The sequence below is a fragment of the Macaca mulatta genome, chromosome 1, assembly GCF_049350105.2.
Source record: "Macaca mulatta isolate MMU2019108-1 chromosome 1, T2T-MMU8v2.0, whole genome shotgun sequence".
NCBI classification, from domain to species: domain Eukaryota; kingdom Metazoa; phylum Chordata; class Mammalia; order Primates; family Cercopithecidae; genus Macaca; species Macaca mulatta.
This window is the reverse complement of record NC_133406.1, coordinates 163,423,631-163,449,525: the sequence shown is the minus strand read 5'-3', so window position 1 is coordinate 163,449,525 and position 25,895 is coordinate 163,423,631. Positions and strand designations below refer to the sequence as shown.

The 25,895-nt window shown below is 35.5% G+C and overlaps 1 protein-coding gene across 1 annotated transcript in view; it reads right to left on the bottom strand.

Moving 5' to 3' along the window:
• The window catches only part of PIGK (phosphatidylinositol glycan anchor biosynthesis class K), a 114,259-nt gene that overhangs the window by 3,033 nt on the left and 85,331 nt on the right, over positions 1-25,895 (bottom strand). The window contains exon 10 of the mRNA NM_001260944.1: positions 24,314-24,398. Within this exon, the coding sequence (NP_001247873.1) occupies positions 24,314-24,398 (85 nt within the window). The remainder of the gene's footprint in view (positions 1-24,313; positions 24,399-25,895) is intronic.

Here is a 25,895-nt window from a genome sequence, read left to right as displayed (position 1 = left end):
ATCTCATTGTTCAGTTCCCACCTATGACTGAGAACATGCGGTGTTTGGTTTTCTGTTCTTGTGATAGTTTGCTAAGAATGATGGTTTCCAGCTGCATCCATGTCCCTACAAAGGACACAAACTCATCCCTTTTTATGGCTGCATAGTATTCCATGGTGTATATGTGCCACATTTTCTTAATCCAGTCTGTTACTGATGGACATTTGGGTTGATTCCAAGTCTTTGCTATTGTGAGTAGTGCCGCAATGAACATACGTGTGCATGTGTCTTTATAGTAGCATGATTTATAATCCTTTGGGTATATACCCAGTAATAGGATGGCTAGGTCATATGGTACTTCTAGATCCTTGAGGAATCGCCATACTGTTTTCCATAATGGTTGAAATAGTTTACAGTCCCACCAACAGTGTAAAAGTGTTCCTATTTCTCCACATCCTCTCCAGCACCTGTTGTTTCCTGACTTTTTAATGATTGCCATTCTAACTGGTGTGAGATGGTATCTCATTGTGGTTCTGATTTGCATTTCTCTGATGGCCAGAGATGACAAGCATTTTTTCATGTGTCTGTTGGCTGTATGCATGTCTTCTTTTGAGAAATGTCTGTTCATATCCCTTGCCCACTTTTTGATGGGGTTGTTTGTTTTTTTCTTGTAAATTTGTTTGAGTTCTTTATAGGTTCTGCATATTAGCCCTCTGTCAGATGAGTAGACTGCAAAAATTTTCTCCCATTCTGTAGGTTGCCTGTTCACTCTGATGGTAGTTTCTTTTGCTGTGCAGAAGCTCTTTAGTTTAATTAGATCCCATTGGTCAATTTTGGTTTTAATTCTGCAGCTGTAATAACTCCAGTGACTTTCCAGTGAGATGGATTTCTTGAGGTTGTAATTTTACTATTAGATCTGAAACTTAGCAGCCAGAAACAGTTGCCAGAGATAAGACAACTATGGGAAAAATAGCATCTTTGAAAGTATCATTTTTCCAAAGATTCAACAACTAGCCCTGGCAGCTGTTTTGACCCATTATTCCACAGGCTGGCTTGGAGAATTCTGGAGGCACTTCATTCTGGTCTTTCAACCTCCTTGACAGGTATGTGTTTCACATCTAGACCACTGATGGCCAGGGTAGGAACAAAGAGAAAATCAAAGTGCTATTTCTCCAACAGCAAACTTTAAAAGTAATAATGGAGGACTAAGAATTATATGTAATTTCTCCAAAATTATAATGGAACGGTAAACTTATTCACATGATAACACTGCACCAGCTACCAAAAGCAGCAAATCTTGGCCTTTCAAAACTGCTCCTTACAGTTGCTATGTTTTTTTAATGTTTATTCAATACCTTTTTTTGATTAATAAAAATGGAAAATGCATTATGAACTAAATGCACTTTAGACTCAGCTTAAGATGGTATCTGAATAGAATCCCCTAGTGCAGTCTCTCCCACCTTCTCACAACAATCCATACAAAGGCACAGAAAAAGACAACAGCACATCCTACCAAAATTCAGTTAACCTCTGATGAGAAATCTCTAACAGTTTCACTATCTGAAAGTCCCAGAAACCAGCACTAGAAACAAATTAATGGTAGTCTCAGTTTTCTGTTTGGTAGATACCATGCAAAGGCTTGCTTTGCTCTGTGAAACACAATACTTCTGCCAGCTGAGTAAAGGACTTTAGCTCACTCCCTTTTTCCTCCTGCTGTTTAACAGACACAGTGTTTATGCAGTAGAAAGATGGCTTTATGAGGCAGCCAGAGTTGTGTAACTCATTCCCAGTTCCCAGTGGCACACCTCTTTATATGTCCATTTAAATATAATTCCCAGCAAACAATATGACAAAAGGATAGAGGGGCAGTGACAATGGTTCACTGCTTCTTGGAAGGCTTAGTATCACAGGAAAAGCTCTGCAGAGACCAGAAAATGCAGGGAAAACCCTGTTAGTAGTACACGTTTTAAAAATATGTTTTTTTCCATATACTTTAACGTTTTTTAAGTGCCCCCAAAAACAAGCTTAAGTGGCTGGGTAGCAGATGATCCTAGTTTAATTCAGCAAAGCCACATTTAGACTGGTCTAAGTAACGGTCACTTGGAACCATATAACAACCTATTCCTCAGATACAGATTTGAGAAGGCATCTAAACCTAAGTGGATAGTGAAAACCATCCACACACTCTGTTGGCAAATACCAACAGTGTCCAAATAAAAAGGAAAAACCGAGGGTAGGCTCTATGAGGAAAAATACTCCCAAACATGAGAAACAAATTATAACCTGAAGATGCATGCAGAGAAGATCTCTCTGAGGAAAATTTAATAATGAACCACAAATTAATTTTAGACAATTTTTGTCTGGCATAGATTTGAATAAAGATTCACAACCAACCAAAAATGAAAGAACAATATAAAGAGAAAAAGAATACACGACAGAAAGACAACAAGCTGAAATAAAGGGAGCTGGATGACATAATTTTGTAACAGCAAAATTAAAATCCACATTTACAAGGAACATGGTATTCTAAGCACATCTTCAAGTCCTTCATTCATCCAATTGTATGTTAGATTGATGGCAAACATGGCCCTAATTATTCATACTTGGATGTGTTCATACCCTCTGCAATGTGACTTTATAGAAGCTGTCATCAAGAGGTAGAATCTATATCCCTACCCTTTGAATCAGCAGGTCTTACGACTTCTTTTGGCCAACAAAATGCAAAACAAGTAACAGTGTCCCAACTCCGAGTTAGCCTCAAGAGTCTTGGCTTGCTTCTGCTCTCTCTCAGACCTCTTCCACCACCAGGAAAAAAGCCTAAGCTTCTAGAGGATGAAACATCAGCTACAGAAGAGCTGAGCTTCCCTCCAGCTAATAACCGGCCAACTATAAGGGCAAAACCATCTAACTAATCCAGAGTTGACCACACCACAGACTCACCATGGAGCCTGAGAACAGAACTGCCCAACTAAACTCATACTAAATTGCCAGCCTGCAGCATTGTGAGCTAAATAAATGACTGATGTTTTAAATTACTAAGTTTGGAGTGGTTCATAATACATCAAAAGTTATGAAATACATCCACAGTGGTGACAATTAATGTGAAGAAAAGAAAAACCCTGATCCTTTATCACCATAACAAAATAGAAAAAGTTCCCATCTCCATACTTGTAGCTTTAGGTTTTTCTAACAATGGCATAAGAACAGCATGACAGGCAGCAAATCAAGCCCTCAGTTTAGTGGAGATGCAGTGCTACTCTCCTCTAGCTCTCCTTTATAGTTTTCCTGGAAAGAAAGAAACTCCAACTGCCACCATGCCAGGAATTGCTTTCAAGGAAAGACGGTGACACAGGAGAATCTAGAAACTAACTCATCTAGCTTCCTTTTAGCCTTCTTCCAACTGAAGTCTAGATCTGAAGTTTGGTTCCTCTTCTTTTTAAAGTTACCAATTAGAGGTAATCACATATTACCCCCGTGCTGGGAAATGCACACTACCCAAGATCTTTATGTACCTTTTTCCATGATAAATGTGCAAGGCAGTTAATGTAATCTAGAAAATTAAGGATGATTTGTTTTCAACTATGATTTGGGTTTTAACTGAAAGATGACCACAGTTTTTCCTTAATCGTGATTTTTAACTTTCCTGTGATAAGAACACCCACTGTTAACATTATTAGTTAACATTACTCTGGAATTTCTAGCCAATCCAGGCATAACATGCAGGAAGGGAAAGTAAATGTTCATTACTCATAGATATTATCATAAGATATCAAAAAGCTCCATAAAATCAATTCTTACAATTATTGAGAATAAAGGGCTCAGATTTCATATAAATATTTTTAAAAAATATCTTTCAAGTATGTCAGCAAATATGAGTCAGAACATAGAAAAAAAATTCACTCACAATAACAATAAAAAACAAAATAACCATGAATACCCATAACATGAGATGTAAGGTAAACACTCTACACTACTCTACAGAGAGGGGTAAACAGTCAGAAATATTAAAAAAAAAAAAAAAAAAAACGCTAAACAATAATGTGATTCTGATGCAAAAGTAGAAAGATGAATAAAGCAGAATAGAAACTAGCAATCAGTCCAGTATCCCAGGATTTAGTATATAATAAAAGGGCTATCACAAATCAGTGGGAAAGGGAATAGTAGTCCTACTGGCGCTGTAACAATGGATTAGCATTTGGAAACAAAATCAGTTTTGTTCCTAACCCAACACTGTAAACAAAAACACACTTTACATGGTTCAGAATTAAATATAAAAATAGAGGAAAAAAAAAAAGATAAAATGTAGGAGCATCTGTATGATAAAGGTATTAGTAAGCCTAAAAGCAATGAGTGAAAATAAAGAGAAGGTGGAGGAATTTTTTTTTTTTTTTTTTTTTTTGAGACAGGGTTTTTGTCACACAGGCTGGTGTGCAGTGGCATGATCTCAGCTCACTGCAGACTCCTCAACCTCCCAGGTTCAAGTGATCCGCCAGCCTCAGCGCCCCCAAGTAGCTGGGACTACAGGTGTGTGCCACCATGCCTGGCTAATTTTTGTATTTTTGGCAGAGACAGGGTTTTGCCATGTTGACCTGGCTGGTCTCAAACTCCTGAGCTCAAGCAATCCTCCATCCACCTTGGCCTCCAAAAGTATTAGGATTACCGGGGTGAACTACCACGCCTGGTTGTAAAGGGATTTTTAGAAGAGTTTTTTGAAAGATCTGTATTTCAAAATATATAGAAACCAAATTAATAGGCACATAAATGGAAACTATGACAGAAAAGGGGATAAATCCAATACATGAGGGTCTCCCCCAAATCAGTAAGACACAAGGGTATATCAATAAATGGAACAGGGAAATATTTTCACAAAATTACAAATGGCTAACACTTGAAAAAAATCATTTTTCTTCATCATAAACACAATATATTAAGTATTTCCTCCTCTTCTTACAATTAAACTAGTAAATGTTAATAAGGACAGTCAACTTTTCTGGAAAATAACCCGTTAACATGTTTAGAGGTCTTTAAAATTCATTTATTCCAATTCCTAGGATTTATAACACTTCTAGGATCTATATTAAGGAATTCAGAAATGCTCACAAAGGTTTTGCACAAAGGCTTTCTTCTCAGTGGCTACATAATAAAAAACAGGAAGGAATCTATAGTCATATAATACAGGAAACATTGTACATCCACATATTAATCAATAAAAATATTTTCAAATAATTTTAATGATTTGGAGATGCTTATACTAAATTAATAAAATGGAAATGATGCAAATTGAATCTGAAATACGATGTTTTTCTATAACAATATGCAAAGAAGGGAAATATACTAAAGTCTTAGTGTTTTTCTGGGGGAAGCAGGGGTACAGTTGGTTTTAAATCTCTTCTCTATACTTACCTAAGCTTTTGAAAATGTTTTCTATAATGAGTATGTCTGTCTTTAGTTATTTTGGGGAGAAATCGGATTATGCAGCAAAAATTTGTATTGAAGGAATCCACCTAGAAGAATCTTCATATACTCTTTTCCAAATTAGGAGAAGCACTGCAGCAACACTGTTTATTACTGATATCTAACTTTATGAAAAAGTAACCTGAATAGCATAACAGCAACATAATGTAATAAAGTGCCTTTTCAGTATGTGTTTAATGATACTGCTGCCATATGACAACACTGCTATTTTTAAAACAACTATATGTAACCTTTTAGACATTTTATAATAATTTTACTTAAAATCAAGTGACAAAATTGGTATAATTATTGCATTTGGCAGTATAGTTGCATTTGAGGTAAGTTCATATTAAAGTATATCGTGTAATTTCATTTGTGTCCATTAGAGCTTCTTAAAAAAATGACTGATTTTATGTAGTTACTCTAGTGACTGCCATTAAATGCACTCCTCTTTTTTTAAACTTTCACAATAAGTTACAATACAAAGGTAAAAAGCGTACATAAAACACGGCAATATGTTATAAGCAAACACTTAAAAGCTTAAGGGCTACCCTCTTATTGAAACGCCTAATATTTCAAATTTAAAAGAGAGGTAGCTAAGCAACACTGTACTTCCAATTGCAAATAGTATTTTGTTTCCCCCTCCATGTTGCTAGGAGAACATTACCACATAACTTTCAAAATAGTTAAGAGAGCACAGATCTAAGTATTAAAATTATGTAAAAAGAAAAAAAACTTAGGATTTTGAAAACTGTACACACTTATTGGGAAGCAAATGGAAAATTTCCAAGGTTTCAATGAGATTCTTAAAGTATAATGAGCATATCAGTTCAGTTAAATTGTATTTTAAGGAAAGAAAGTATAAAACAATCTACTAAGGTTATAGTTATAATTATTTCAGAAAATAGCTGTGTTCAACTATTAGTGGTAGTTTATTAATATTTCCAGTCTATATCCTTTATATAAAATATAATTTGTATTTTTCAAATTATATTAATAGTATAAGTCAAACTGGTAGGCAGAATGTAAGACAGCTTCTAAGATACCCTCAACCTGGGATACCTGCCCTATATAATACCCGTCCTTTGAGTCTGGACAACACCTGTGAATATGATGGACTATCACTCCTATGATTAGGCTGAATTATATGGCATATGAGGAATTCTGAGGATATAATTAAGGTCCCTAATCAGTTGATTCTCAGTTAATAAAAAAGGAGATTATCCAGAGCATAAGGAGAGAGGTGGGAAATAAGGCACTGAAATAATCAGATGAGCCCTTTAAAAGGAGGTCTAGGTATCAGAGACTGAAGTTGGAAAGACAGATATATTCGAAGTAGCCAAGATGCTCTCCTGTTGGCCTCCCTGAATCAAGCGGCCAGGTTGTACAGTGCAGTACAGACACGGAATGGCAGACAGCCTTTACAACTGACTGACACCCTCAGTCCTACAAACACAAAGAACTGAATTATTTTAATTAGTAGGCTTGGAAGAGAACCCTCAGCCTCAAATAAGATGACAGTCCTGGTTGACACCTTGATTAAAACTTTGTGAGACCCTGAGCAGAGGAACTAGCTAAGCTATGCCTGGACTCCACTCATGGAAAGTGCGAGATAATAATGGTTTTAAATCACTAAGTTTGTTATATACCAATAAAACTAATTCACAAACAAATCTGCCAAACCTGGATGAATAAACAATACATGAACAAGACATGAAACTATTTATTACATCTGATACTAAAAAAGTATTCAAGGAATCTACTTGCATTGTTGGCAGAGTTCCTTGGGTGGAATAACACAGTTATGACATTATGTTTTAAAAAAATAGAAGTAAAGAAAAATAGCTGAATTCTTCCTAGTCTTCCATACCTATTTATTATTCTCTAAGACCTACCTCAAATTTCACCTCCAGATTAAGTCTATTCTCATACCCCAGTAAGAATTAATTTCTTCTTTTCACGGCACTGGTGATATTTGGTTTATTATCTCACACGACAGATTAATGACGGATTAAATTAAATGTTAATATATGGGTGTCAGTCTACTACATTTTGATCTGTTAGTGATACCTATTTTTGAACCTGATCAGGCCCTCACAAGCTCTGGATACAACAGGCCAATTTGTCTTAGTTATGTATTATTTTCCTCTTGAAGAGAAGAAATATAAAATATTCAAATATAAACATCATCTATTTAATGCCAATTCATTAATGTTCTTGATTTTAGGATTTAAGGAAAAATTAAGAATTGTAGTGATCACTTGTATAATCTACTTTAGGATTCCATAGTGAGAAGTCATAAGTTAAAAAATATTCTTTTGGCCAGGTGCGGTGGCTCACACCTGCAATCCCAGCACTTTGGGACACCAAGGCGGGTGAATCACGAGGTCAAGAGATCGAGACCATCCCGGTCAACATGGTAAACCCCATCTCTACTAAAAATACAAAAATTAGCTGGGCATGGTGGCGCACACCTGTAGTCCCAGCTACTCGGGAGGGTGAGTCAGGAGAATCACTTGAACCCAGGAGGCGGAGGCTGCAGTGAGCTGAGATGGTGCCACTGCACTCCAGCCTGGCGACAGAGTGAGAATCCATCTCAAGCACACACAAAAAAATTCTTTTAAAATCATGTAAAAAATAGAATTCCAATGGAGGAGGTTAAAAGACTTTCCAATTGGGCAAAGTAACTACAGTTGGTGAAAACATTCAAAGTTGGCAGCAAGACCTGTTGTGGTATTCCATTCAGTGGATCTCATTTCAATGTATTACTTCATTGTGCAATTAATGAAATCCAAGGATCTCCACAGGAGAGGCATCCACTGAAGAGGCATCCAGGCTTAGTTTCCTAGTAACCACTCCTAATTTTTTGGATTCTATTATATTTCTAGAGGCAACATCCTCCAATATTGTGAGTGGCATGCTTTAAAACTGAAGATTATGGATGAAATTAAATTTGCAAGTCCACTGACCTTAAAATAGTGATATTATACTGGATTATTTAGGTGAACCCAATAGTATCACAAATGTTCTTCAGTGTGGTAGAGGGAGGCAGAATAGGGAGAACAAGAGCAATGACAATATAGCTTTTACATTCAAATGTCCAAGAGCTCTTTCTTATACAAAGAAACTTTTTTGTTTGTTTGTTTTATACCATCCTAGTCTTCTTTAGTATATAAAATAAGGGTCAGATGGCAATGACATTCTACCTTTAATTTACTTTGGAGAAAGTAACTCTCATCCTAGGATTCAACATTGAGGGTGAAAGAGGGAAGGAAGCAAGAAACCAAAGTAAAGTCCAGGTGTTTGTGTAAATGCCCTTCAATTTGGATCTTTCTGATGTTTTCTCATAATTAGATTCAGGTTATGCATTTTGTTTGTTTATCAGAAATACTTTGTAAGTAATACTGAGTCCTAATTGTATCACATTATGATCAGTTTGTTCCATTATTGGTGATGTTGGCTATGGTGGCATCCTTCAAGTTATAATACAATAAAATTACTATTTTTACTCTTTATAATTGGTAAGTAATTTATGGGACAATAAAGATTTTCTTTTCTACTCAAAAAATGTAAAATAATTTGAAGTTCAAAGTAAATGAATATATTTTTTAGTTCTTAACCAAGAAAAATAACCCACAGTCCCCTCAAATAAATAATAAAGCTTCATTTATCAACAGTGTCTATCAGTGTCTGTTTAGGGGTAATCAGAGTTATGCTTCCACCTATGACGGATTAAATGCTAAGGAATTATCTGCCCATCTTGAACAATTAGAACGTCAGACAAAAGGTAATAAACAATGGTTTTCAGACATTGGACAATTTGTACCAGTTTTCTGATCCCTGAGAAAAAGGAAACAAATGAGTCCTTTAATTGCCCCATGCTCATTGCCTGTAGGCAGTTTCCAAACTACAGCACAAGGAAAGAGACCCAAACACAGCCTGGCAGTCTTGCTGAGTGGAAGAGACACAAATTAGAATTCAGGGAGGTTTAGGTGGTTGGAATTTGCAGGATAGAAGAGGAGGGAGCTGCACAGAAAGAAATACATGCAGGAGCTCCAGAGATCTGCAGAGGAATATACTTGAATTTTTGGCAGAGTTCTAATCTATGCATGCATGACAAGAAACTACCTATAGCTGGTAGAAGGGAAAAAATATCAAAAGGCCAAACAATTCCCAAAGCTCCTTCAGAGTTGGGAATTGTTCATGTACACACTTAAAGAAATGGACAGACCTTGTAAGATACAAAAGCATCAGGTCACAGCTTATAGTGAGGCTAAATCAGGATAGTGGGGCTATCTAAAAAAAAAAAAAAAAAAAAAAAAAAAAAAAAAAAAAAAAAAGACTGCTCTGGATCTGTTGGTAACAACTTAAAAGCAATTCTTAAAGTGATCAAACTTACCCTCAAACAAAATTCATCATTCACTATATAAATAAAGCAAAAATCTAAAGTCCAGCAGCTAATAGCAACAAAAAAACTAAAAATATCTAGCATCCAACTTAAAAATCCAGGCATGCAAAGAAGAGATATATGACATACAGCCAGGAGGAAAAACAATTACTAGAAAAAGACTCATAAATAAAAAATGAAAAAGATGATGATTTCAATGGACAGGGATCTGAAAGCAGATATTTTAAATCAAATGTAAAAAAAAAAACATGAACATATGGGGAATATTTAAATAAGACCCATATAAGATCTTGAGATAAAAAAATACAAAATTTCATTTCATATGAAATGAAAAATACATTGGATGGAATTAATATCAGATAATACACTGGAAAAGAAACATCAGAGAACAAATAAAATAGCAATAGAAATTATTCAAAATGAAGCACAGAAGAGAAAGGGCAGGGAAAAAAATAAACAGAGCCTAAATAAGCTATGGCAAATACCAAGCCGGGTAACATTTGCCTAATTGGAGTCCCAAGTAGGAAGGGAGAAAAATATCTAAAACAAATAATGACACAGGATTTTCTCGCCCCTTCACCAGACTCGCAACAGAGGCACCCTGTTTACTCGGCCACCATGCTCAACCCCTTGTGGGAGGGAGCATGTGAGCGAGCAAGTGTGGGATTTGACTGGCCATTCCGGGCACTGGCAGGAGAAAGCTCCATGCAAGGCCCACAGTAGCACCCAGGTGAGGGTGCCCATGACCCTGAAGCCCCAGAGTGGGTGTTATAGTGTTCTCTTAGTTCTCCCTCTGTAGACAGTGGTGTGTTAGCAGCTCAGCTGGCCCCTTGCCTCAGTGCATGGAGCAACGGGGCGACTGCTCTCTACCAGCAAGGGTAAAAGGCTGGTGTCAGAGCCTTTCTAGGCACCCACGCTTGGTGGGTCCTGAGCTCTTGTCTGGTGTCCAAGAAGAATGAGGTCGTGTAGACAACTGAAGGATGGTGAGGTGGAGAATTTTACTGAGCAATGAAAACGGCTCTCAGCGGAGAAGGGAGCTGGAGAGGGGACAGAAAGCGCACGTCACCTTCCCTAAAGTCAGGTTATCTCTTCCTGAAGTTCAGTCGTATCCCTCGAAGTCCAGCCATCTCCCTCCTTATCAACTGAGTCTGGGATCTTTATAAGCAGAGGATGGGGGTGGGACAGGCCGTAGGTAGTTTTGGAAAAGGCAACATTTGATTGGTAAAAGGGCATTATTCAGAAAGAACCAACTGGGAGAGAGTAGGCAAACCTTGGGCCATGGGTTTCAGGCTGTTTGCTTTTTTTGGCCTGAAGGTGGGGTTTCACTGGGCACCCATCCCTGTCTGCCTAGAATTTCTCTATCTCCTGCCTCTATCAATAATAGCTGAATTTTTTCCAAATTTCATGAAAACTAGAAACTATCAGATCCCTAAAGCTCAACACCAAGCAGAAGAAACACAGAGAAAACCACACAAAGGGATAGCATAATCAAAATACTGGCAATGACAGAGAATATCTTTAAAACAGTCAGAGAAAAAGGGATTTGTTCTTACAGAGCAGGGTTCAGTAAACTACAGTACACACGCTGGACATCTGTTTTCATTACTAAAGTTTCAATGGAACACAGTCATACCCTTTCATTTACACATTATCTATTGGGACTTTCACACTATACCAAAAATTGAGTAGCTGTAACAAACACCATTGTGACCGACAAGCCTAAAATATTTACTATTTGACACTTTAAGAAAAAGTTTGTAGTTCCTTGCTACGGAGAAACAAAAATAAGAATGACTGAAGGTCGGCTGTCAGAAACCATGGAGGGCAGAAAACAATAGAAAGACACCTTTAAAGTGCTGAAAGAAAAAACTAAAAATCTGAATCTTGAAGTACAGGGAAAATGTACCACGTTAAAAATCCAAAAAGTACATTAAAACTATATTTTACGTGATATCAAAAGAAAACCACCAACACACCAAAAATGAATAATGCTTGTTTCCAGTTATACAGATATTCCTAAACTGGCAAACAGTTAATGGGAAAAGTTTTAAAATTATTGTAACAGGATTTTGTTACTTTGCTACTTAAAAGGTAAATTCCAACTCCTTGTTTTTAGGCAGAATTTCTTTAACTTCTTTAATATGGATCTCTCAAGAGAATCATCACATTCTTTCAAGTGTAAAAGGAGGACTGGCATCCTCCTTCTGAGATACATAGGCTGAAGAACAAATCATTAAGCCTCCCACTGTGCTTAAATGAAATCACTCTTGGGATAAAATAGTTAATTTCAGTCAAATTAATTTTTTGGAACACTATTTGCTTGTATTAAAAAAGATCATAACATTCCTTATAAAATAAATTATCTAAAGTTTGAAAAAGTATTTTTAACAAAAGTAATCACTTTTAGTCATGGCAGTCATACAAATGTTTAACATATTTGTACAACAAAAGTGAATCTCATAATTACTTTTCCCGTACTCTACTTATAATGATCTTTCCCATGGATAAAGGCCCTCTATGTGGTTTAATCAATGACAATACCCTGAAACAGTCCTTTTCTGCTTCTATATACTAGTTGAAGACAGCATGCTAATGTTTATAGTTTATTATAATAATTACTTGGTAATTTTAGTTATTCTAGATACAGCTATTTAGCATGAGGAAAATGTTTAACTAGCATCTACATATCAATATATAATTTATACATCTCTCTCAGGCAATGTAACAGATTGAATAACACTACTCTTTAAAAGTAGACATTATTTCACAAGACTAAGATATCTATTGGCATATTTTCAACTAGAAACACCTTAATTAATCAAAACTAGGTCACATGGATACTATTCTGTCTTCACTAAGTATTAATAGCCTTGGATATAGAACTGGTAAATAAAAAAGATAAACAAAATCAAATAATTAAATACACTGATTAGGCACTGATAAATATATATGAATGTAGATTAAAGTAAAACAGTCTTTTAAAGGAAAATATGTGTTTAAGAATGATCAGAAATTATAATCTGAGATAACTGACATAATAATACACAAGTTACCCACCAAACATGACTGGTATGACAAAATGAAAGTTAACCCTGAATGTTAAAAATCTACAACTAAAGATATTGATTCTTCTAATATAAAATGTGACTTTTCTGACATGCATATACCAGTTTTAAAGTGAATGATAATCTTAACTCTTATCAGGAAGCACATTAAGGTGATTTCAGGTCAACTTAGATGGCAGATTAGGTAACTCCTAGTTACATTATTTCGATCAGTTGCAAGTCAGTATCTAAACTACTGCCAAGAATATAGCATGAGGCTGAAGGGAACTGTGTTTTAATTTGTCTCTATCCAGTCAGTTTCTGTATCTATATGAGAAGAGATCCCCCAGGGCTTTAATTTCTTTTTTTCCAGTGAGACTTCTGGTAATGTTTTTGGTGGATCCCTGGATTTCAGTGATGTTAAGATAGGCATATAATAACAAATTGATAAAAGTAACAATGTATTTTCCTGTTTTCTTTTATCAATTTGTTATTATATGTCTATCTTTTTCTTTCCTTTAACTAAGATGTTAACTTACCTTATTACATTGTAAGTCAAAACCATCCCACTAGAAAAACAGAATGCGTTGGGCATGAGTAATTTCATTTATTTTCCTCACTGTATAATGCACCATTTTTTCCTTGTATAGTTTCTCTACCTTAAAAGCAGGTACAAATATATAGCTAGCGAACCCACTTTTCCATTTCCTGGAGCTGAAAATGGCCCATTTTCTCACTTACAGTACTGCTTACCTCAACTTCTAGAAAGTCAGTATTTATTAAAAACCAACAATCCTCCAGCAAACCATTCATATGCCCCTAATACTATGGTTTACACTTCATCCTTAAAACAAATACAGTTAGAAAACCTAATAATATATCAGATGCTATGTGATACATTTTGGCATAACGGACAACAGGAAAAGAAGACATTCTTCATATTTGGCACATTTATAAAATTACAATGAATTTTAAAGGATCAAAACTCAATTTAGAATAGTCATTATGCTTCTATCATGTCTTATTAAAGTCAAAATCTATTATAAAGCATATTTAATGTCTTTAATATTTATAAACAAATTTTTAAAGAAAAAGAAAAATTTATTATATATTATTTGTGAAGAAGCACCAAAAACTTTTTTGAAAGCCTCTTTGTTAGTAACTAAGTTGATGAAGATGTAATAGAAAGGGAGTAAAGTTAATTACTACCAAGTATCTTAATATTCAAAGCAATACAAAGGGTCAAATGTCTAATATTCATTAGGGACGTTTGCGTTCTAAATGTGATGAACTCTGAATTACTTTGACTTGTGAAGATGTGTATCTGTCTAGTTGTTTTTAATTACTAATTGTTTTAGCTGTATGTAGCTGATTCTCAAGCATTCAAGGTCCACTCATAAGTTAATGCTTATCAAGGCTCTTTGACACTCACTTTTCTCACCACTTTGGACATTCCACTATGAGCTGCCCACAGTAGTGGGGAAGAGATTAAAAAAACGGTACAGGCAATCTTCAACCAGTGAATGAGTTATATTCTAAACATTCTCCTTATCATCAGTTTTTTGGAAATTAAAAATGATTTTATTGAAAATCATGTTATGAATGGTGGCTAGATTATCCAGATAGTTCACAAATGCCTATTAAATTCTGAAGGCCACTGTACCATTTAAACTACATGGAACCTCGGAATAGGTGACCACATAGCAGAAACTTTCTCTTTTCAAGTGAGCCATCCATAGGTAAAATTTTAAATAAGCAAAGCTAATCTTTAGCACTCTCCCCTATCATTTTTTGAACCCACATCTCTTCATATCTCTACATGTCTTAAACCCTCTTTGGGAAGTCAAGTGCAGCTGGGGTGAAGAAAGCAACTGCAAACAGAATTGAGAAGGTAACTCTCTTTAGGCCAGTATCTAAATAAATGATACTCATTTGCTGAAGAATTCTGAACTAAATCTGTTGATACTTATTCTTCCAAAATACATTTTCAATTAATCAGAACATGAATTACACCTGTTGATATCTCCTTCATCAAAATTTTCTGGAGACAAAGCCTTCGTGAAAAAATGCTCATAAGGAGGAAGTATACCACAGTAGTTAAGAAGATAAATTTTGGAGAAAAAAAGACCTAGAATCAAATTCTGGCTATCCCACTTATGAGATGGAAGACCTTAGGCAAATTATTTAAACTATTCTGAACCTCAGTTAATTCATGTATAAAATGGGAACAATTTCATCAACGGTACTAGTTATTTTCGGATGATCATTATCATTATCAATTGTAAAATAGGTTTTGCACCTATTTACAGTTGTACAACAAAAACAAAAAGAAACAGATGCTTCATCAACTATTCTCAGTTTAAAAATCTTTATAAATTTCGTGAAAACAGGTATCTGTTTCTGCTTGGGAATACTTACCACTAGTGACACAATTTCCATTTCCATCATAGAAATTTCACATATCAGAAAAGGGATGTAATGACAAATTTGTAGGTGGACCAAACATTTTCAAACTTAAAGTTGATGATAATTATTAAAATGTTGATTGTCATTCTCAAACGGCTTTACCCTTGCATTTATCCCTTGAGAAGTGACATTTTTGGAAGTGGCTGTAGTAAGTTATAATATGAAAGTTGATGTTAATTTATATTAATTTAAAAACATATCTGATATTAAGAGATTAGTCCATGACCTTCAAAAAGTTTAGTTTTCATTACTTGCCTCATCACTTGAATAAAAATAAATGAAAAATGTATTATTTTTCACTAGACATCAATTTTAAAGTTGCTATGGTTAGGGAAAGCTCTACATGATTTTAAAGCAATATAAGTCAGTCCTGAGGCAGACAGAGTGCCAGGGATTCAGCATCCTTTTGATGAGTTTCCAGATATTGATAATTCAATAGGCACATTTTTTAAAAGAAGGTGGCAGAGATTTCTACTTGATAGACATTTCAGTCAACCTTTAGTAAAGTTTAGCTGTAATGGGGTAGGTATTACTGTAACGGAAAAACACTAAAATGCCAAAATTGCAACAGTGGAACAACATGAAGAGTAATGACAAACAAAAACAGAAGAACTGAAAAATTACTGCAATCCATGTCACATAATGTAAGGAGCTAGAATTACACAGCCTGGGACAACATTTCAAAATGCAGAAAAGTGAAAAGAGATTCTCAACTATACATATTTTGAAATATCTCAATTACAAGAGTAAGAGGCTAATTATACAAATAAAATGTTTGTCTGTGGGCAGAGACTGCAAATAATTCAAATTACCTGTATTGGTCCTCAACCTGAGGTGGTACTATGTTCCAAAGGTGGGGAAGAGTTCAGAAAAGGTGTGGTCTTTTTTTTTTTTTTTTTTTTTTAAGCATCACAATGACTAAGCAGTGCTACTGGCAACCAGTAGTTAGAAGGACAAGGGATGCCAAACATCCCGCGATGCACAGATCAGTCCTGCACAGTGAAAGAACTGTCCCATCCAAATACCTAGAATACTCCCACAGAGCAACAATGGACACACCAGGATACTGTACGAACTGGTTACATTGGAAAAAATGATCTCTAGGACTAAAAAGGAGTAACAAAGAACAGATGAAACAAGACTCTGCAAGATAATCTATGTTTTAAGCAAGAGCCTGGCAGGAGACCCCAGTACTTCTCTCTAAGAAACTAAATCTGTAATGGATACATAGCTCTAATCTTTTGTGCAGCTTATCTTAAAAAAAGAGAATAGTAAGGTGATACTGTACCACCATCATGTGCAGTGTGCAGAGGGCCATTAAAAATAGAAATCTTGCAATCTACTAATCTTGTCAAAATATTAAAGGATTTGTAGGAGGCCTTATAACTGAAATAGGGGGAACCAGAGAAAGCCTAGAAGATAGTTAAGAACACAGTGGGGAAAACAACAGATATTTCTCCACAATGATAAGGTATTCACTGATATATAACATTTGATTAAGTTAAAGTTTTTTAAAGCGTACACGGGTTTATGGCTTTGTTTACATGGAGCCTCTGCCTTAGTGGAGGGACCTAAATTTATGAAGATAAAATTGACTCATAATGGTGACGCCCAGAATTGAATCTCTCACACATCTTAAACCCCAGGCAAGCATCTACCAAAAGGTTTCTAATCAAGCTGTTTAAATGTGTGTGTGTGCGTGCGTGCGCGCTTGCTTAATATAAGAAGCTGAGATAGTAAAGATAAATTTAGTGTCACAAATAGAAATAATAATCATCAGGACCAAGAACAGAGAGACTCCTGGGAGGTTTAAATTCAGTACTTAGTTTACTGAGTTCACACCATGCCTCTGATGCTTTCATGTAAATATGATTACAGTCGAGTAATCATATTTACAGTCGAGTCATCATACTTACCATCACACATTTTCATTAAATAATTGTTTCATAGTTATAACTATGTAACTTTTGAGACATAAAATATTGATAATATATCTTTTCTTGTATTAACATAACTTTTACCACTGAAACTAATAGTTGCTTCATTACCCTGTTCACTTAATTTTCTATGTCACTCTAACTAAATCTACTCAACTTTAAAACTTCTTTTAACATGGTCAGACACATTAGATAATTTGTCACCATTCCACCGGCTGCAGACACCCATCTTGGAGTCCTTCATTGTCTTGCTCCAATTTGTACTCTTTACTCTTCAAACTTCTACACAATTGTCACCTCAGAACGCACTTCACCATAAACGGGAATTTCACTAGCATCTCACCATGATGGCACAATCTCTTGTGCCTTGGATGATTTTCCCTCAGGATTTTTGGTTTGCTCTTTCATTTAATGGATCATATCTCAAGTAGCTTCTTCACAAAGGATGAATAAGAAAAATTATCTATTGAGACTTGGAATGTCTTTCCTATTTTATGATACTTACACCATAATTTGGAAATGAACAGAACCTTAAGTTGGAAATTATTTTCTCACATAATTTTGAAGACACCACTCCACTGCTTTCTGGTTTGACTGGTATCTTCCGGGAGGAATTCCTCAATCTTCTGCTAATAAAATATAAGCCTAAATTCCAGTGTTCTGAAAGCTAAACAGGAAGAAGACACTTGGGAGGAAGACAAGAGGGTGTTTCTTTTTGGACCCAACCTCTGAGGTGCCTGGTACCTATCTTCCCAGGGTTCTGCAGTACAAACCGCCTAGTTCTTACAGGACTCCAGCGTGATGGAAGTTACGGCTGAGCTTTTCCACTCTGCTAAATGTCAGAGGGTAAAGCATAGAAATGTCTTCAACCTGTCATGCTTACCTAGTTTATAAACATACTCGCAAATGTTGGTACCAATTACCACAGTGTCCTCAATTTATGCCTATTTATACACCCCTCCGTAGTATTACTGCCTCAGGCATCACTGAGTATTACTACTTTTCATATATTTGCTTGAAGTTAAAAAAAAATATGAAACTTTCTGATAAAAATAAACAATTCTAACATCATTAATGAACATCAACATGTTTTATCAGTTTATTATCCTCTACTATTTCAACTTTTGAGGCATGTCTGTGTGAGTTCTTTACGTAAGTTCATTAGACTGTTCAGTTTTTTTCTTGCCATTCTGTAAGAGTTCTTTATAATACAAAGATGTTAATTCCACGAGGAAAATATTTTTCCACTTTGATATCTGCCTTTTCTTTCTTTTTGAGATAGGATCTCACTCTGTTGCCCAGGCTGGAGTACAGTGGCGTGATCACAGCTCACTGTAACCTCGAACTCCTGGGCTCAGGGTAACCTCCTGCCTCATCCTCCTGAGTAGCTACGATTACAGGTGCCCATCACCATGCCTGGTTAGTTTATGTTTTTTTGTAGAGATGGGGTCTCACTCTGTTGCCCAGGCTGGTCTGCCTTTTCATTTCAATGTATAGACATTTTACATTTTTACATCACTTGAACCCAGGAGTTCAAGAACAGCCTCAGCAACATGGCAAAACTCCATCTCTACCAAAAATAAAAAAAAAATTACATGGGTGTGGTAGGATGCACCTGTAGTCCTAGCTACTTAGGAGGCTGAGGTGGGAGGATCACTTGAGCCCGGGAGGATCACTTGATCCCGGGAGGTCGAGGCTTCAGTGAGCCATGATTATGCCACCACACTCCAGCCTGGGCGACAGAGACCCTGCCTCAAAAAAATTTTTAAAAAGTAGATTTTTTTTTTCTACTGAAAAATCATACACACTATATCAACTACGCTGAGGGGCATTCACATTGTTTCCAGTTTGTTGTGGCCACATTAACGCTACTATAAATATTACTGTACTCAGATTCTTATACAGCAGTACTTTTCCTTATATATTAGAAGTACAAGCTAGATTCTCATGAGTGGAACGACTGTGTTAAAGAGTATGTATACAGATACTCCTGTAGGTCCTGATAAACCCATCATAAATTAAAAAATCATAAAGTTGAGAATGCATTTAATACACCTAATCTACCAAACATCATAGCTTAACCTAGCCTACCTTAAACATGTTCAGAACACACACATTAGCCTACAGTTGGGCAAAATAATCTAACACAAACCCTATTTTATAATAATGTCTCATGCAATTTACTGAATACTATATATGACATTAAACTTGTGACAGTTTTGCACCATAGTAAAGTTGAAAAATCCTAACTCAAACCATTCTAAGTCAGGGACTGTCTGTGTATTATATGTGAAGAGATGTTGTCAGTTGGTCATCTCAAGAGGTAGGAATAATCCATATTTCTAACAACAATGTACACAAGTACCTTTTTCCTAGCATCTCTGACAGAAATGGGTGATTTTGATTTTTAAAATATCTTTATTGAGATCCAATCACATACCACAAAATTTACCCTCTTAAAATGTATAATTCAGTGGTCTTAGAATATTCGCAGAGTCATGTAATGATCACCACCAAGTTAGGACATTTTCATCACTCCAAAAAAGAAACCCCGTATCATTAGTCAGTCCCCATCACCTCACCATGTCTCAGACCTAGGCACACATTTATCTGTTTTCTAGATTTGGCTATTCTTGACATTTTATATAAATGGAACCATATAATATGTTTTCTTGTGTGTGACTGGCTTCTTTCATTTAACATATGTTTTCAAGTTTCACTCACGTTTTAGCATGTATCTGTACTTTCTTTCCTTTTATTGCTGAATAATACTCTACTGTATAGATATGCTATATATGATTTATCTATCAGTTGAACATTTGTGTTATTTCTACTTTTTGGCTATTAAAAATAATGCTGCAATGAATATCTATGTAAGTTTTTGTGTAGCTGCATGATTTTATTTCTCTTGGGTATATAACTAGGTTGGAATATTGGGTCATATGGTAACTCTGTGTTTAACCTTTTGAGGAAATGTCAAACTGTTTATCAAAGTATTGTTTTAATTTTGCCAGTTTGATGAGCACTAAATAATTTCACTGAATTTGTAATGTGTACTTCCTCACTGAGTTTGAAGTTCCCTATTCTCATTCATTGGCCATGTCATTTATTTCTAAATAGATTTTCATCAATTTTTTAAATCTTTTTTCTACTGAGTTTTGCTTGCCTTTTATAAACATCCAAGAGTCCTTTGAATATTACAGATATTAAGGAATTTTCTGTTGTCTTCTTTGTAAACATATTTGTCTTGATTGTAACATTTGTCTTTTAACTTTGTGGAACCTGTGTCATATAAAATATTCCATTTTTGTGGAGCTAAATATATCTTCAGAGTTTCAGGGTTCATTAAGAAGTTCTTCTCTACTTCCAGATTATACAAGCGGTTGCCTATATGTTCTTATAAGATTTTTTATTTTTATTTTACATTGTCTTTATGAAAAAAATTTACATTGCATATAGTATGAAATAGAGGCTTACCTGCTTTTCTACTGAAATAAAAATATATTTATCATATATTAAATTATCAAATATAATAAAAAAATTTTCTGGATTCTCTAGGATTCTGGTGTGTTTCAAGCTACAGGTCAGGACTACCTGTTGCTTACAACATCAGTTTAGTAGGCTTTAGCATTTAAAAAAATACAAAATAGAATACGAAAATAGAGTATATCATACGTAATAAGGATACGTGTGTGATAAAACCTTTTATTTCTTTTAACATACACAAACATACACATCAAAAGTCATTATGTATATGAAATATTTCTTATCATGAATTAGAATCCATAAAGTTTGAAATTCACTCCTCCATGTGTTCCACTGATCCTCTTGTCTATTCCTTTGTCCATATAATATTTATCTGATTACAGATGCTTTAGGCTAATATTCTGATATCCAGTAAAACAAGTGCCTCTCTTACATACTGTCTTTGGTTATTCTTGGACATTTGTTCTTCCACATAAATCATGTGGTCATTTTTTCCTAACATTAAAAAAGAAACACTTGTTTCTATTCTAATTAGAATTGCTAAATTGGCAGAATTTACACTTACATATTGTTTATTTGGTATGTCTTTCTGTTTCTGAAACAGTACATTTCTATGATTCTTATTATACAGGTCTATGGTTTACTTGTTAAATCTAATTGTAATTATTTTATAGTTCTCTTCACTGCTGTGACAGAAAAATTTTCCCATTTTCATTTCTGTGTGTTTACTGCAAATACAGAGAAGCTATCAATTTTATTTAAGAAGCCAATTTTATTTGGCTATCTCATCACATTCTCTTATTAATTTTATTGTTCATAACTTGAGTCTCCTGGGTTTCCTAGGTATACAATCATATTTTCGAGGATGGCTAGAAAAATGGTAAATAATTTGACAGTATAAAATGGTAGTAGTGAGAATCCTATCTCCTGATTGTAAAAAGCAGTTTAAATATCACACACAAGAAATGAATTACTCAAATGACTGATACTCATTCCTCTCTCTTCTATTTCTTGTTTCTCCTTGTTTCAGCCTCTGTCCCTGCTTTGAAAGCTTCCATCTCTCCTGCAGCTTCTAAGTTGTGCTACTAGTGAGAGTCCTTGGCTTCTGGTGCCTGGGTAGTAGGGAAAAGAGGTGGTCCTGGCTTTCAGGGTACCATTAAAAATATGTTATCTATCCATTTAGAGATATGTATATGTAGTACAAGGCAAGATGCTAAAAGAAATATCAAGAAACTGAGACTGTCCAGAAAGATGATAAAATAGGATATATAAGACATAAAAATAAGTAATTCTATTTTAAATAGAAATGACATGTGCTCCAAAACAGGTATAGGTAAAGTATAAGATTATTTCTCATGAAAATAGTTATGGGGGAGATTATGCACTACAATAATGCTATAACTCAGATATAGATCAAAAAGCTTTTGTGAAACTAGCTGAACCTAATTATCACATGTATTACTATTAGGAAAAAAGTTGCAAGCATTCATTCATTTATCGAGACGGTCCCACTCTGTCACCCAGACTGGAGTGCAGTGCCACAATCTCAGCCCACTGCAGCCTCAATCTGGATCCCAGGCCCAGGAGATTTTCCCACCTAAGCCTCCCAAGTAGGTGAGACTACAGGCACGCACCACCAAGCCCGGCTAATTTTCTGTATTTCTTGTAGACATAGGGTTTTGTTATGTCACCCAGGCTGGTCTTGAACTCCTGGGCTCAAGTGATCCACCCACCCTGGCCTTCCAAGGGGCTGGGATTATAGGCATGAGCTACCATGTGCCCAGCGAAAATTTGCTTTTAAACAATGGACTTATCAGTTAATTTCTGACAACATAACTCATACGTTTCTAAAAGACCAGTTGGACCGGCTAATGGTAACAGTACTTAAGTTGTAGTACTGTCAAAAAAGGGAAATAACAAAAGGAATAAATGAAGAGTCTGCTATTAACAATGACCTGTCCTGACTACTCTTTTATTGAGAACAGGATTCATTTTATTCAATAAAAATAAAATACATAAATTCCTATCATGTAAAATTTCTTAAAGATAGGTATTAAGTAGAATCAAGTGCTACTGAACTTTAATATAATGTTTGTAATTCAGTGTTAAAATTAACACAGTCTCTTGTACTGCCAAAAAAATCACAATCTAAAATTTTCACCAGGGTCAAAAATTCTTTATCTTGGAATTCACACAGTGTATAATAGCAAAATGCAGCAGTTACATAAACCAGGTAGTTTATTGGTTCATTCATGCTATAAAAATATTACTGACATTTCATCTGGTCAACCATCTTAAAGGTTAATTCTTGTTTCCTCTTTCAGATTTTATTCTAGGTGAACTGTTCTGGGCAGATTCTATTTACCTATTCTGAGCAAACCACAAACTGTTTCATTGCTCACTCTTACTGTTAAGAACATATTGACTTGCTGCCTGCTCTGCTGTTTAATTCATTTATGCTGAGAGTCAGGCACGAAGACAGAATTTTAAATGTGACATTTGCAGACTGTTAGGTCATTTAAGCTCTGACAACACTGGGGAATTCCTGACATATAAACTGGATCTGATTACCAAGCACAGACGAGCTTCCCAAAGGAGCAAATTTCTGATCATTTTTTGTAATTTCTCACAGAATTGCAATACTAAATTTTAATGTCAATGAAAAATATATATAGCCAACATTTTAAAGTAAAAGCCTCTGTTTGTTTCAATAAAGTCCAAACTGGCACTTCTAATCAATACATATCAGCTAAATAAAAATTATTTTGACAGAAAAAGGCATATGGAAAAACTCACAATAACAATCAACATTCATAACAATTCTGAGAAAGTCTGCCATTTAAGGGCTTTTAATATTTACTGTAATATGTAAAGTTCTGAAAATTCTGCTAGGTCTAAAGGCTATAACTCTAGTCAACAGACCATTTAAAATTATTAGATTCTGGCCCAGCAGGGCAGAGGTTATATACTGTCAAATTATAGTACAAAGTCTAAGCTTACATACTTAAAACACTGCCTTCTCAACAATTATAGTTATGTAGAAAGGATGATGAAATCATTATAATTGGAAATGAACAAATTGCCCACATGACATGCAGAATTACACTTCACAAGGGTTGACAATGGGGCGGGGTAAAGGATGTAGGGCAAGACTGTTTTCTCTTTTTAGTGACTCCAAAAAATTACACTCAATGATATTTTTGCAGCTCTTTTTCCTTGTCACTAAGTACTAGACACAATGGGTCAAAATGAAAGTTTTCTGAAATTAAATTTCGTAGTCAAATAATGCACAAAAGATAATCCTTATTTTATCCTATATTTTATGTAAGTAAGAATTCTGGTGTTAAACAGCAAGTAGCCTTTTAATATTGTGCTTCGAATGGGACTTTCAACTGTAATAGGGGTAGTCTAAATAGGGATAGACAGCCCAGAATGCCTTTCAGCTACAACACATTGATTCTGAAAACCCTAACAAAAGCAATTACTTTTCAGAGATTAAAAATCTTGTTTCTTTCAAAAGAATAAAATGAAACGCAAACCTGGTGTATTATCTGAGCTACAGGAAGTTGTTCAGCATATTTCAGAGGTTCCATTAGTTCCTCATCCATCTGGTCTTCCTTATAGCTGGAAAAAGAGAATTTAAAAACACAAAGCTAAGGCAAATACTATTTTGAAATATGGCAAATATTTAAATATGTCAAATATGAAATATAGTAAAATGCATATATTTAAGTTTTTGAAATAATCGGTATTTATCAACAATCTTTGAAACGCTACCACTGAAAAATTTTAAATGACTATAAAGGTATTCAGACTACGTTAAGTAACTATGCAATAAAATTAGCTAACATCACTTAATGTTCTCAGATCCTGTCATTTTCTGAGACAAAAATATTTCAGTACACTCTGTTCAAAAGAGGGTGTTTCTTTCATAGCCCTTAAAGGTATTCAAAACCTGGCTCCAACCAAACTCAAGCCTCATCTCCAGCAACCCTTTCTCTACTTAACAGTCTACTGTTTTAGTTATATTTTACTGGCCAAATCCCACTGGGCCTTGCACCTCCAGGAGAGAGACCTTAGGAGAAATCAATCCTGCTGACATCATCTAGCCTCCAGACTGTGAGGAAATACATTTATGTTGTTTAAGCCATCCAGTCTCTAGTACTTTGGTATGGCAACCCTAGCAAATTAATACCTATTAGCATTAGGTATTTTTACCTCAATTAAAAAATAAACTAGGCCGGGCGCGGTGGCTCAAGCCTGTAATCCCAGCACTTTGGGAGGCCGAGGCGGGTGGATCACGAGGTCAGGAGATCGAGACTATCCTGGCTAACATCGTGAAACCCCGTCTCTACTAAAAATACAAAAAACTAGCCGGGCGTGGTGGCGGGCGCCTGTAGTCTCAGCTACTTGGGAGGCTGAGGCGGGAGAATGGCGTGAACCTGGGAGGCGGAGCTTGCAGTGAGCCGAGATCACGCCACTGCACTCCAGCCTGGGAGACACAGCGAGACTCCGTCTCAAAAAAAATAAAAATAAAAATAAAAAAAAATAAACTAAAGTAAATACTCATTGACCAAAAGAAAACACACACACATACACACACACACACACACACACACACACACACACACACCTTGCTTTAAAGCATTTCACAGTGTATCTTTTAAAAGTTTATTCACTTTATGTATAAAAACACATACAGGCTGGGTGCGGTGGCTAACAGCTGTAATCCCAACACTTTGGGAGGCCGAGGGGGGTGGATCACTTGAGGTCAAGAGTTTAAGACCAGCCTGGCCAACATGGTGAAACCTCGTCTCTACTAAAAATACAAAAATTAGCCAGGCGTGGTGGTACACGCCTGTAGTCCCAGCTGCTTGGGAGGCTGAGGCAGGAGAACTGCTTGAACCCGGGAGATGGAGGTTGCAGTGAGCCGAGATCACGCCACTGCACTCCAGCCTGGGAGACAGAGCAAGAGTCTGTCTCAAAAAACAAACCAACAAAAAAAACCCACAAAACACGCAAACACACACATACACGCACATAGCAACAAAAGAAAAAACAGACAAACTCTATAGACATCATCAAATTTTAAGACTTTTTTGTTTCAAAGGACACAATTAA